The following is a 14,340-nucleotide window of genomic DNA, read 5'->3' on the forward strand; positions in this document are numbered from 1 at the left end:
CCTTGCCCGAAAGATTTCTGCTTTTTTTTTTCAGTGCAAGTGGACCCTTTCTTTCCCGCCGTGGTTTTTCGACAGGCTCACATAGGCTTCTTATTGGGAGATGAAGAAAGAAGAGAATTTTGTTGGCATTGAAGGTATGATAATGTGTGATTTGTGAAACTAATTAAACAACTGATCTTGATTTATTGTAAAAAAATAAAAAATATTCAAATTTCACTGTAAAAAGATAAAGGTAAAAGTCGATCTAGAAAAAAAACCACATAGTTTGCTAGAACAATACACCTAACAAAATATAATAAAGTAAGTCTATGTTTATATTCGACCAATCAATTTTATTTAATTAAAAAAAAATATTTTAAGAAAATATATTTAACAAAGAATCAAAAATAAAAAGACCCCTGCTAACCCAACCACATGAAAAAAAGGATGTAAAAGGTATATAAAAAAACACAAATCTTAATCTTTGATAAAATAAATATTGAAAGATAAAATTAAAAAAAAATATTAGTTTAAAAGAATGATAAAAAAAATCAAAGTAATCTTTAGTTAACGCTCTTAAACTGAGTTAATTTTTCAAACTGTAACTTATAAAATTTCAAAATAGATTTAATCAAGAAGTTCAAATTCAAATCAAATACCTAATAAAAAAATAACAATAAAAAATAAAGATAAAATATGATAAGAAAAAATAGCAAGGTAAAATTACCTAAAAAATATATTATAGAAATTATATAAGATGTGCTGTGGCGGGTGAAGCGAACGAACGAAGACTATCGATAAAAAACATTTTTTCATGATATTTATTGAAGCCGATTAAAGCCTTTTTCTTAGGCTTTTGCACATTAAAATCACTTATCAATTTATTGGATAAATTTAATATATATAGATTGTAATATTATATTAAATTTTAAATCCAAAAGTCTATACATTTTTTAATTTTGCATCCTGTGATCATTGAATTTTGGGCATGACTAAAAAAAAAACACTTAACTAAGTTTTGATCCAAAATTTGTAGAAAGTTATGCTATCTTTTCACAATTCATGTACATTTAATTTTTAAAATAATACTCTCTCTCTCTCTCTCTCTCTCTCTCTCTTTATATATATATATATATATATATATATATATATATATATATATATATATATATGTGTGTGTGTGTGTGTTTTTTTCTCTGTGTGTGTGTGGAATATATATTTCCACGGCAGGTCATTTAACTCGATGCTAGGGGTGAGTAAAAAAACTAAAAATCTGATTAAATCAAAAAAAAAATAATAAAAAAAAAACTAATTAAATCGATTAAATTTTTGAAAAAACAGGCCGGTTCGGTTCGGTTTTGGTTTCATAAGCAAAAAACTAAAAAAACCGAACCGAACCGAAACCGAAAAAACCGAGCCAAACCGGTTTGAACCGGTTTTTTCCTATAAAACCCGAACCGAACCGAAACCGGTCGGTTTGACTTGATTTCGGTTTTTTTTTCAAAAAATAAAATTTCAGTTTGGTTATTTTTTTTAATAAAAACTAAACAGAACTAAAAATATTCCCCTACTCGATGCAAATGAAGGGACCACAGGGATTCCCTGGTGAAGCTCTGTTTGCGAATGGGAGGCATAGGATGCGAACCTCTAACCTCAAGTTCTTTTCAAGAAGGTCAGCTCTGAAGTATTTTTAATGCTCATATTTTATGTCACGAGTAGTGTGATATTTTTCATAAAGAAAATGGAACATTTATTACGTGTTTAGTGCCTTGAAAAAAACTCAGTAAAAAAATCAATTTAAGGGACCACGTTAACATTTTCCAGGCAACCATAAATCAAGAGGAATAATAAAATTTACCCAGCATTAAAATTTGGGTTGGGTTTTGTTAATTCTGAACGAGAGCTGCCCTTTGGAATCTTGATTGAGGTGGCATGGGATATCATCCAAGCTGAAACAATCCACCATTAGCCCAAATTTTGGCATTGAGTTTGAACTGAAATCATTCATAAAATTGTGCTCAAATTTGGGCTGCTACTCCCAGTATTTCAATGCTTTGGTTGCTTGTTTATGGGAAAATAATTTTTTTAAAAGTAATTTTTATAGAAAATAAATTTTTTAAAAATAAATTATATTTTTATATTTGGTACTGTCATTAAAATTGAGTTAAAAAACAGTTTTTAGTATTTTTTTTCAAGTTTATTAAAAGAGATGGGATCAAATTTGAAAAATAAAAAAAAATTGAAGGAAGATGAAATTAAAAAAATTTAATTTTATAAATTATTTGAAATAAAACAAATAAAAAAATAGATTAAATCTGACAGATAAAAATACTAAAGGAGGATAAAATTAAAAAAATCTAATTTTATAGACTATTTCGTGAAAAACAAATTAAAAAATGAGAAAATATTTCGTCATTTCACCTTTTTTTTTAAAAAAAAAGGTTTTGTGAAATGTTTTTCAAAGAAATAAAAGGAAACACTTTTTTTATTTAATACCATTTTTTTCTTTAATTTACCCTTAATCAACTTTGTTGAAGGTTACCAATCATTAAAAAATATATATTTTTAAAAAAGTATTTTCATGGAAAAAAACGGGGCATAGAAGTCGTAGAGGCAGATGATTATTTTAAAATTCTTGGAAAAATCCATTCGTCACGAGTCTTACGTGCCTTGAACCTAATTAAAAGGAGGCGCACATTTAACAGCACTCGGATTGGATCCTCTTTCGTAGATAAGAACCCGACGACCAGGAATAAGTTACACGTGTCACACTGTCATGTCATTTAAAAAGATTGTGTTATATTATAAACTTTAAAATACAATTAATCAAGCGCATTTAGGGAATAATAAAGTATAGAAACCAGAATAAGATCTTAATATTTATATAGAGTAGGAGTACGTGCTCGTAATAAATATATGATCGGCATGCACATGAATGTGGGGACATTTCCACGTACCTAGCTGGCATATAATACGAAAAATTGGATAATTTGTTAGCTGTATTTATTAATTGTTTCTTTAATTGGAATTGAATGTGATTGAAAATTAAAGAGCTTTTTAAAGCAAGCAATAAATATTTCATCTACCAAGCACATGATTCGGAGCTTAAAGATTGTTTTTTTTGGCTTTTGATTTCCTTTTTTGTTTTTTTGACAGCACAAAAGGTTTGATCATCCGATTGCAACACAAATTGGCAGTGTGGTAGCGGTTGTTTTTTAAATAGTTTTTCGTGCTGAAATACATGTCAATGATATTTTTTCATTTTTTAAAAATCATTTTTTACATCAGCACATCAAAACGATTCAAAAAATACAAACCACACTTAATTTTAACAAAAAAAAAATTCAAAATTTAATAAAACACAATTACAAAGACAATACCAAACGGTGACAAAGTTTCATTGACTAAATATTGGAAGCAATTACATGATTGTGCCAACAAAGTGTTTTAAAAATGCATTTCACTTTAAAAAAATAATATGTCGTGCTAATCCATGGTTAGGTATATCTTGTTGATGAGACGCAACAAGTACAAAGCAGAAAAAGGAGCACGATAATGCATGCTATTGTTTGACGGCATACTTTCGAGAACGAGAGTCTTGTCATCTTACAGCTGCACCAAACGCGTGTTTATTATTAAGGGAGTATTTATGAGTTTAATGCGGCGAACAGTTAGTTGTTGAAACAATTTAATGCAGAATCAAATTGTTGAGGGCTATAAGACCCTCGCTCACATCCATCAATTTCTCATCAACGATCGGCCTCGCCCTCCTAATTAAAATCACAAACAAAATGGTACGTTTTACAAGGGAAGGTGCTTTGTTATCCTTGCTCTGTCTTAATGTGCTAGTAGTGAGTGTGCTTGCTAGAGATGTAGTGGCTGTTAGAAATGAGGACGAGAAGTTCCTAGGTATTGAAAAGGGTGGAGGATTTGGTGGTGGTTTTGGCGGAGGAGGTGGTGCAGGTGGCGGGTTTGGTGGCGGAGCTGGTGGAGGCGGCGGATTTGGGGGTGGAGCAGGTGGAGGCGGGGGCTTTGGTGGCGGAGCCGGTGGAGGCGGCGGATTTGGGGGTGGTGCTGGAGGTGGCGGCGGGTTAGGCGGTGGTGCTGGAGGTGGCGGTGGGTTAGGCGGTGGTGCTGGTGGTGGGATCGGCAAGGGTGGTGGCCTAGGGGGTGGGATAGGAAAGGGTGGTGGCCTTGGTGGTGGGATTGGCAAGGGTGGTGGCCTAGGGGGTGGGATTGGCAAGGGTGGTGGAATTGGGAAAGGTGGTGGACTTGGAGGCGGCATTGGGAAAGGTGGTGGACTTGGAGGTGGCATTGGGAAAGGTGGAGGAATAGGTGGTGGAATTGGCAAAGGTGGGGGATTAGGAGGTGGAATTGGTAAGGGAGGGGGAGTTGGCGGTGGGATTGGGAAAGGAGGAGGTCTAGGTGGAGGGATTGGAAAGGGCGGTGGCATTGGTGGTGGGATTGGGAAAGGAGGTGGGATTGGTGGAGGTATTGGGAAAGGTGGTGGACTTGGAGGCGGCATTGGGAAAGGTGGAGGATTAGGTGGTGGAATTGGCAAAGGTGGGGGATTAGGAGGTGGAGGTGGTAAGGGAGGGGGAGTTGGCGGTGGGATTGGGAAAGGAGGAGGTCTAGGTGGAGGGATTGGAAAGGGCGGTGGCATTGGTGGTGGGATTGGGAAAGGAGGAGGTCTAGGTGGAGGGATTGGAAAGGGCGGTGGCACTGGTGGTGGGATTGGAAAAGGAGGTGGGATTGGTGGAGGTATTGGGAAAGGTGGTGGACTTGGAGGCGGAATTGGGAAAGGTGGTGGAGTGGGTGGTGGAATTGGCAAAGGTGGGGGATTAGGAGGTGGAATTGGTGAGGGAGGGGGAGTTGGCGGTGGGATTGGGAAGGGCGGTGGCATTGGTGGTGGGATTGGAAAAGGGGGTGGGATTGGTGGAGGTATTGGGAAAGGTGGAGGAGTAGGTGGTGGTGGTGGTTTTGGAGGTGGATCTGGTGGTGGGATTGGTGGTGGGTTTGGAAAAGGTGGAGGTGTTGGAGGAGGAATAGGAGGTGGTTCTGGCGGTGGCTTTGGGGGAGGAGGTGGCAGCGGAGGTGGGTTTGGTGGTGGGGGTGGGTTTGGAGGCGGTGGAGGCGGTGGAATCGGACACCACTAAACTTTATACGTTGCATGCATGCAATCTCATATAAAGAAAAAAAAGAGAGACCTCTATAAAAATATATTAACTATGCAATTTGTCTAGTATTTTTATTGTATCGTCATCATAATAATTGATTTCTTAATTACTAAACGTTGTTACTCCGTTCATGTGTTTTATTTATTATACTTAATTTCTACCAAGGATTTTGCACGCCTTTATGCTCTTGCTTTCTCTTTAACTCGAATCTGAACTTATAAATTATAATTCTGAGCTACGGCTAAGCTACACATGAGATGAAGCTGAGTCATTATCAAAATGGGTCCTCTTTTTATTTAATAATAATAGCAATTCCATCAAAGAGAGGAGTTAGAGCTACCCGAGTCAAGGAATGTCCTACCAAATGGAAAGCTTTGCGTCTATACGCCATTCATAAATAATCATAGTGGTCTCTGCCTTTGAAAAATTGGCCTCTCAGCATGCCTTATATTCTATTTAATTTAATTTTGCGTTTTAAAAGTATATTTTTTTTAAAATATTTTTTTTATTTTTTTACTTTAAATTAATTTTTTTGATATTCTTAAATTGTTTTGATATGCTAATGTTAAAAATAATTTTTTTAAAATTAAAAAATATTATTTTGATATATTAAAAAAAAACACTATAAAAATACAACCACTATCATATTTCTAAACATCCCTTTAATATAAAAATAGTAATGTCAATGATTTCAGGAGAAGTCTCCAGTAATAGCAGTGGAACATTTCCGATATCTATTTCATCACTAATAACTTATTTGTTATTGTAATAACGGTTGTTTTTTAAAATATTTTTAATTATTTTTTTAAAAAATTATTTTTGATATCAGTACACAATACATAGAATGATATGAAAACATAAATAAAATTAATTTAAATTAAAAAAAATAAAAACATTATATTTTTGTTAAAATATAAAAACAAATGAGTTTTTAATTCGAATTAATATATATATATAAAATCACTTATAATAAACATTGAGGCTTATGTTTATGTTACAGCGAGTTAGTTTTTTTATATAATTTTTTTTTATTATACTTTTATTTAGTTTTTCTCTTTTTGAGGGGACTGTTTTCTTGATATATATGTTTATTAGCAATTTTGGCAGCATAGATTGGGCCTCCAGTCATTGTAATGGACCTAAACATTCGTCTTTGTACCTTTCCTTCATTCAGGGGTAAAGTAAATGAAAACATTTTAAATTTGGGCTAATTAATGATGGCTGCACAAATACATAATGGGCCTTGGTTGGCATCAGATCATCATATAATGGGCCTTGGTTGGCATCAGATCATCATAATGATATGCTAATGAATACTGGGCCTTGTTATCCAAGATGGGTATCATACAATTTCATGAATTGACCTAGCAATGTCGACTGGATATTTTTTTTAGACAAGTCAGTGAAATTCTTGTTTGTCGATAAAAAATTGTATGATATCCAAGATGACTATTATACATTTTCATAAATATCCCTAACATGTTAACTTAGGATCTTTCTCTTGATGGATCAATAAAAATTTCCTTTTCTTATTAAAATTTGAGCTAATTTGTGTAAATCTATCTATCTCGCAACTCAAAGTTTGGACCGATCGAGTTGAATCCTATAACAATCCTATCATGGTGGGTTAAGGTCTCTTATTTAGGATGTGTTTGGGAACACGGTACAAAACGCATTCCCTTAAATTTTAAATTTTTTTTATTTAAAATGATTTTTTAAAATGTTTTTAAATCGTTTTGATATGCTGATATTAAAAATACTTTTTTAAAATAAAAAATTATTTTAATATATTTCTAAACAAAAAACACTTTAAACCATCATCACTACTGGATTACTACGTACGCTTACCAAGTTTGATCCACGCAAAAACAAGGCTGACTTTACTTTTAGAGCTAAGAATGAATTGTGCAGCTTACAGACAACCAAATAGTTGTTGCATGGAGAGGAAGAACCATACGTCAAGGGTTAGTGTTTGTTAGAATAAAGTATATGAATTTAGTAATTTTTTTATTTATTTTAAGAATCAAGTTATATATCAACAGAAGAACATGAATTTGTTTGTTAGAATAAAAGGAGAAAAAAATAATGACATTTCAATTATTATTTTCTTGAAAACCATTTTGCTTATGTAGTTGTTTTTATTTTATGTATAATAAATAGTTTAATTGTCGAGTTGTAAATGCAAGGTTAGTGTATAACTGGCTTGTATTTTCTAGCCGTGTTGCAGGAGAATTAGTTTTTTTTTTTTTAATTAAAAAATATATAATTTTTGAAAAACTCTTTATCATTATTATTAAACCAAAAAATATATTTATGTTGAAATGTTTTCTTTGTCAATATAATTTTTTTTATTAATGTATCTCTTGATTATCTGGTCAAGATAATATTTTTAAAGAAAATCAATGTTTTTATTTTATTTAAAAATATTTTATAATTATTAAGACAAGTTAACTAACAATCTTAAAATAGTATGTTTATATTATAAGCAATGAAAATATAAATATTTTTTAAAATATATAATAATTAAGTAAAATTATTAAAATTTAAATAAAAATTTATAATAATATTTAAAAACCATGTTAAAATTAAAAAAATATACGAATTTTGTAAATTTTTCTCGGACTGTAAAAAAAAACAAGGAAAAAAAAAAGACAGTAAAGAACCATGCGTCTGGCCTGCATGCTTCAATAAAATGATTAAAAAAACATAAAGTGCTTTACAGGAACCATAAAAAACCTAATTATTTCAGTGTCTTGGGTTGATCTTCTCTCTTTCCTTTTTAATCCTTGAATCTCAAGAGTATCGCATTCATGAGACAGCTAGCACTAGAAAACAGAGTAATAAAAACATACCCACTCACCAGAGCACAGCCGCTTGGCTTAGCCTTAAGTCTAAAAAAGCTTATTTTGTCTTTGTTCCTACTTCCTAAAAGGCTTGATGGCCTTGCCAGTTGCCTGAAGTATCTGCCACTGCAAGAAAAATACAGCAAAGAAAAGTTGTGCGTGAGAGAGAGGAATTATTGTGGGGGGGCAGCACTGCAGTTGACCAGAGTGTGAAGGGTAGATTTCAAACTGGGTCCCATGTCCATTTCTTTCACCAATAGCATGAGCTGTGCAATAAAGTATATTTTTTGATAACATTAATGCATACTTTAATTAATTAATAAATGTGTAATTATGATCCAAAAACTTCCCTCTGTTCACACCTTTGAAATAGACTCTGCTCATTCATGCTTCCTTGTACTGTTTGAAACTTCAACAACTACACTGGAAATAGCTCTCAAGATAAATTAACTTCAAGGAAATTGAAGTCCACACTTGACAGGGAAGGAAAAGGACGGTTAATAAAATAGAAAGGGGGAAAGAAAGAAGCTTTGGATTCTTGAATTGCGGAGATGTACCGTGAAAGTCTTGATGTGTTGTGGGCTCAGTCAATACTTTTTTGCCATGAAAGGTACTTTCTTTTGGATGGTTATTTTGATCCCAGCTGTTTTCTTTGTCTATATGGTAAAGGGTTTATTTTACTTCCCCCACTTTACCTTCCATTACAATCATGTTCTGTGGTTGATTTTCTGTTGCAAATAAGTCATCTGGGTGGTTTAGCTGGACTTTTCTTGTTTTTGAGCTTTCTACTCCCTTTCTACTTTTCTTTAGCCTGTAGGGTGCTGAGGCCTGGGTGGTTTATTTATGTGGTGGGCTTTGGTGAAGAAGAATTCAAATTTATTGGCTGGTTTTGCATTTCAAGTGATAATTTGGATGCTCGAATTCTCAGTTTTGTGGTTTCAAGGGCTTGAAATGTGTTAAGCGATAATAAGACTTTTAAGTCATGGTTGATTAGGATGGCAATGTAGGTTTCATATGTTTGTTAAGAAAAACGTATTGGTTCAATATATTTGAGAGTTCACAGGTTCAGGTTCTTCCATGTTGTTCATGATCATAGAATACATGGCAGGCAATTAGAGCATGGTTATTTTTTTGTTGTTTAAGTTTCTCAAGGAGTTCTGATTTTTGTGTGTTTTGCTTTTGATTCTGTTTTGGAACAATATCAAGGGTAATGAAACGTTATGAGACTTAAGAATTGGATAAAAAGGCGGGGACTTGGCATCAGAGGGAGATTGTGGAAGATGATGAAGTGTATACGTTCCGGGGAGCAGCTAAGATTAGATGACATGGCTTCTTCTTCAGAGTCCTTGGCAACTCGGGACTATTCGGCCAGTTATTCATCACGAGCTGCTGAGGCAGATATAAAGATCGAGAATAGCAACATTGAAGAAGCAGAGTCATCCCTTCGTGAGAGTGGTTATCTCAACTATGAGGTAAAGAAATAAGGCTTTGTTATCGTTTTTTTTTGCTCTGCCAGAATTTAATGCCAATAGACTTGATAAACTGTTTAAATTTTCATATTAAATCTGTGAAGAAGACATTGAAAAAAGCTATGCAATGAACTATATCTATATACAGGATTTAGCTGTTATCCACCTTTTAGGTGTGGATAATGGGGATGCCTTGATATGTTAGGGTGACCAAAAAAACTTCCATTTTGCAGTGAATGAAACCACAGCATAACCATTTGGGGGCAGCATTGTGGGTGTGCGTGCGTGCGTGTGTAATTTGAGATGAAGCATATAATGTTAAACTCGTGATGTTATTTGAGATGGTCTGATCCCATTCAAGGTCAAACTAATGGATGCATCAATAAGAAAAAAATATCGAATTAAAGTATTAGAAGAGAAGAAAGGGAAAGTGTATTTGAAGCACTCACCTGCGGCTTGCATTTTTCTTTGGGCTCATTTATAAGATTTGACGCTTTGTTTCTGTTTTATTTGACACACCTTACTGCATTTCCTCATCATTGAAATTGGTATTTTTGTTGAATTTTTTAATGTAACCTCACAATACTTCATGAGGCTAAGACGCCATCTAATTTTATAGGAAGCAAGAGCATTATTGGGAAGGCTCGAGTATCAAAAAGGAAATATAGAAGGAGCACTTCATGTGTTTGAAGGAATCGACATTGCTTCTGTGACTTCTAAGATTAAAGTCTCCCTTTCTAGAAGATGTGAACAAAACCGACGCCGTTCTCAAAGTGATGCTGCGCCACCCATGTCGATGCATGCTATTAGTTTACTTCTTGAAGCTATTTATCTCAAAGTAAAATCATTGCACGGTCTGGGACGGTTTGAAGGTATATTCTGACCTTATTTTCGTTTTCCATTTAATATTTTCTAGTTTAGTGCAATGAAACTTTGGGATCCAAATGCTGTGGTTTGATTTTGGAGAGCCACTGGTTTGTAAGACCCTGCAGTAGCAGGACTGTCAGTGGGCAGCAAGCTTCTCTTAATGTAGTTTGCTTGGATATCTCAAGTCTTGAATGGGTCCAAATATAAAAAATAAATAATTATAGAGGCACTTTTGCTTGTTTTAAGAAAAAAAATTGAACATATCAAGGAGTCATGTTGCTTGGTTCTTACAACTATTGTACCTAAGTTTTCTCTATGGGTTATTTTGTATGCAGCAAGCTATTTAATGTATGTATGTTTAGATGTTCTTATATCATGAACACATGCACGCACAGATGCAAATGCTGAAAATATGAGATGAAAGGATTCTAGATGGCTGAATGTGATGTATATATTATTTTTTCTTTATGGCTAACTTTCCTTCCTGCCTATGTTTGCAGAAGCTGCTCAGTCATGCAAAGTGATTTTGGACACTCTTGAGTCTGCATTACCAGAAGGCATACCAGAAAGTGTTTCTGCAGATTGGAAGCTACAGGATATTCTAAACAAAGCTGTTGAATTGCTTCCTGAGTTATGGAAACTTGCTGGGTCTCTCCAAGAAGCTATCTTGTCATATCGGAGGGCTCTCCTATATAATTGGAATCTGAATATGGAGACCACAGCTAAGTTAGAAAAGGAATTTGCTGTTTTTCTGTTGTATAGCGGTTGTGATGCAAGCCCTCCTAATCTCCGTTCACAGGTGGATGGATCTTTTGTACCAAGAAACAATATAGAAGAGGCTATTCTTCTGTTGTTGCTTCTATTAAGAAAATTTGCCGCAAAAAAGATTGAGTGGGACCCGACAATCATGTACCACCTTTCTTTTGCACTATCTGTTTCAGGGGAACAGAGAGCATTGGCCCATCAGGTGGAAGAGTTGCTTCCAGGGATCATGGAAAGGAGAGAAAGATATAGCATTCTTGCTCTCTGTTACCATGGAGAGGGTGAGCAAATGATTGCTTTGAATCTTTTGAGGAATTTGCTGAATAACAGAGAGAACCCAGACTGTGTTTTGGAATTATTATTAGCTTCAAAAATTTGTGCAACGAATATGATTTGTGTGGACGAAGGGATAACTTATGCTTGCAAAGCGCTCTCTAAATTGCGTGGAAGATGCGACCAGATGGCAAGTGTTGCAAACTGCTTACAGGGTATTTTACTGTCAACTCAATCCAGATCAGTTGCTTCTGATACAGAGAGAATTTCTAAACAAACTGAAGCGCTTGAGGTGCTGGAAAGTGCTGAAACAATAATGAGAGAAAGAGACCCGTCTATCATATTCCATCTCAGTCTAGAAAATGCTGAGCAGAGAAAGTTGGATACTGCCCTTTACCATGCAAAGCAGCTTTTAAAACTTGAGGCTGGGTCTAATGTTAGAAGTTATATCCTTATGGCGCGAATATTGTCAGCTCAAAAACAGTTTGTTGATGCAGAGAATGTAATTAATGCTGCTCTAGATCAAACTGGGAAGTGGGATCAAGGAGAGCTGTTGCGGACAAAAGCTAAACTCCAAATTGCACAGGGGAAATTACAGAATGCAATAGATACCTACATTTATCTGCTTGCTATTGTCCAAGTTCGAACTAAAAGCTCAGGTTCTGGCAAGAAGCTGCCAAAGGTACGATTGATTTACATACCCATCATGCCTATTATGGTGACACTGTGAAAAAACATATGTTAGGACGTTTAAATTGTAAATTTCTTACTAAGCAGAAAAGTCAGCAGCATTAAAGAAATGGGAGCATGTCTTAATCTTTGAGCATAATGTTTCGAAAGAATATACAATTTATTTTCTTCTCAATTGGATATGCATCAGGAAATTATTTTAATGAAGACAAGGGTTCGCTCATTTGCTGATATGATTTTAATTTTTTAACTCTCATGAAGTGCTTTCTTGAAATTTAGCATTCCCTAAGTGTTAATTCACTGGAATCCATCATATAGTTGTTTGAATGTAATATCACCAGGAACATAGTTTGATCTTTTCCAATGAAGAAAATAAATTTAAATTGGAGAATAAGAACTTTTTGCTTCATATTTTTTGTAATTATTTGTAATTCGCAAAAATATAAATATTTACAGCCTTCGAAATACAAAAGTGTCTTTGAATGTCAACGAAAATGTTTCTTTATTCTATATTAAAATTTGTAAAATTTCCCAAAAGTAATCTATGATTATTTAGATTGTGATTCTAGAAATAGATTATGGTATCGTGAGCAGTGCTTGCAACTAAATTTATGTTTTTCAACTTTGAGGTGAGAGTTAAGACTTCTCACGTTTTAGGAAGTTTTCATGGGAAATATTTCTTGAAATTTTTGTCTAGTAAATAACGAAATCCTCATCAACTCTCTACGGAGAGCTATTCTCATCCCAAAGTACTGTATGAATTTGAAAAGCTTTTGGGTTCTGTCGTTGCCTTGAGAGGTGAAAACAACTGGAGTTTGGGTTTGAACCCAGTGAAGTCTGTGCTGAGGCAAAAATAGTAGTATTGAATGGCACAAATATGCTTCTCAATTTTTTTTTTTAATGTTTTTTACATATATATAATTTTGCAGAATCGGAGAAACAGTGATCGGAGTTTGGAAATGGAAACATGGCATGATCTGGCTAATTTGTACACAAGTTTGTCAAAGTGGCGGGATGCTGAGGCCTGTCTTTCAAAATCCAAGATTATCAGTCCATATTCTGCTTCAAGATGGCACTCAACAGGTGATTAGATGTTCATAAATGATGCACTCCCACCTTCATCATGTCTTTGATATACAGGCTGCAGCTACATATAATATATAGGCTGTCTAGTTTATGTGCAAGATTTGATCCCTTTTCTGCTTATTAGCTCCTCTCAACCCAAAGTCTTATGTCAAAAGCTAATAAGCACATGTTAAAAGCTGCGTCTCTTAACTGCAACTTAAACACTTCAACTGCGACCAGAATAGTTCCTAGAACCTTTCTTAGAAGTCCATTTCTTATTTGGAAAGTATATAAAGTTACCGACATACCACCTTCATCCTTGTACGCCAAAACAATTGAAGCTAGGCTTATCAATGTCTGGTAAGCCTGTGGAATGAATAATGTTAGGAAATGGCTCCAAAACGTAAGATTGCTTAAAACTATGGAATTGTTCTGTAATGTGGAAAAATCATATTGAAAGTTCAATTTCAGTCGTCTATGTTGCTTCCTGGCATATTATGTCATTTTTCATGTATAGATTTTTTAGGTTTAGGGTACCAAATTAAAACAAGTTGCTTATAGACAAGTCAGTTCTGCAGCAAAATGTAATTTAATGTTCTGCCAGATCTTTCTAATACATTAAAATATTAACAAAAGAACTGGTGATTATGTTAGGTTTACTCTATGAAGCAAAGGGCTTGCATCAAGAAGCTCTGAAAGCATTCAGGGCAGCATTAGATGTGGAACCCAACCATGTCCCAAGCTTGGTATCCACTGCCTGTATCCTCAGACGACTAGGCAGTCAGTCAATACCAATTATCAGAAGCTTTCTCACTGATGCTATTCGACTTGACAAAACAAACCATTCTGCATGGTACAACCTTGGACTACTCTACAAGGCTGATGTCAGTGCATCAGCACTTGAGGCTGTCGAATGCTTTGAGGCTGCAGCGTTTCTGGAAGATTCTGCGCCAGTTGAGTCCTTCAGATTACGACCTGATCTTGAAGCACATTTTGCTCCGTAAGCCCATATGTATGTAGATGTGTATTATTACTCAAAAATACTTGTTTGACTTACTCTAGTTGAATGATGTAATGTAAAAGTTAATTTTATTTGTTTTTCTAGCAAGTTTTAATCCCCATTCTTTCTTTTAATATTTAACTTCAAATTAATCCACCTTATAGTAATGGAAGGGGGTAATTATATTTATGAGACATGTTTCTGGACTCGAGGGA

General features: G+C 34.6%; 2 protein-coding genes across 10 annotated transcripts; both read left to right on the forward strand.

Annotated features, from left to right (window-relative positions):
• The first annotated feature begins 3,656 nt into the window (after window positions 1–3,656).
• On the forward strand, window positions 3,657–5,320 carry LOC127905661 (glycine-rich cell wall structural protein). Of its 8 annotated transcripts, none has more exons than XM_052455246.1 (2): window positions 3,657–4,797; window positions 4,828–5,320. In XM_052455246.1, the coding sequence occupies exons 1-2, from the start codon at window positions 3,771–3,773 to the stop codon at window positions 5,133–5,135; spliced, it is 1,335 nt and encodes a 444-aa protein (XP_052311206.1). In that variant the 5' UTR covers window positions 3,657–3,770; the 3' UTR covers window positions 5,136–5,320. The 8 variants fall into 8 exon arrangements, with proteins under 8 accessions (XP_052311206.1, XP_052311207.1, XP_052311205.1 ...); XM_052455247.1 differs by having other exon boundaries at window positions 3,657–4,608; window positions 4,669–5,320; XM_052455248.1 differs by having other exon boundaries at window positions 3,658–4,512; window positions 4,603–5,320.
• Window positions 5,321–8,307: 2,987 nt separating this feature from the next.
• On the forward strand, window positions 8,308–14,233 carry LOC7494743 (protein NPGR2). Of its 2 annotated transcripts, none has more exons than XM_002311651.4 (6): window positions 8,308–8,609; window positions 9,206–9,471; window positions 10,088–10,340; window positions 10,836–12,052; window positions 12,990–13,143; window positions 13,780–14,233. In XM_002311651.4, exons 2-6 carry the CDS (start codon window positions 9,220–9,222, stop codon window positions 14,127–14,129), a joined length of 2,226 nt encoding a protein of 741 aa, XP_002311687.3. In that variant the 5' UTR covers window positions 8,308–8,609; window positions 9,206–9,219; the 3' UTR covers window positions 14,130–14,233. The 2 variants fall into 2 exon arrangements, with proteins under 2 accessions (XP_002311687.3, XP_024463318.2); XM_024607550.2 differs by lacking the exon at window positions 8,308–8,609 and adding an exon at window positions 8,679–9,002.
• Window positions 14,234–14,340: the final 107 nt, after the last annotated feature.

The sequence above is a fragment of the Populus trichocarpa genome, chromosome 8 (assembly GCF_000002775.5).
Source record: "Populus trichocarpa isolate Nisqually-1 chromosome 8, P.trichocarpa_v4.1, whole genome shotgun sequence".
In the NCBI taxonomy this organism is placed as follows: Eukaryota; Viridiplantae; Streptophyta; class Magnoliopsida; order Malpighiales; family Salicaceae; genus Populus; species Populus trichocarpa.

Bases quoted from the DNA above. Each gene is read 5' to 3' on its own strand.
- LOC127905661 (XM_052455245.1), top strand. From the start codon at position 3,771: ATGGTACGTTTTACAAGGGAAGGTGCTTTGTTATCCTTGCTCTGTCTT.
- LOC7494743 (XM_002311651.4), top strand. From the start codon at position 9,220: ATGAGACTTAAGAATTGGATAAAAAGGCGGGGACTTGGCATCAGAGGG. The intron at 9,472-10,087 runs GTAAAGAAATAA...CTAATTTTATAG, and splicing joins GTGGTTATCTCAACTATGAG to GAAGCAAGAGCATTATTGGG. The intron at 10,341-10,835 runs GTATATTCTGAC...CTATGTTTGCAG, and splicing joins CGGTCTGGGACGGTTTGAAG to AAGCTGCTCAGTCATGCAAA.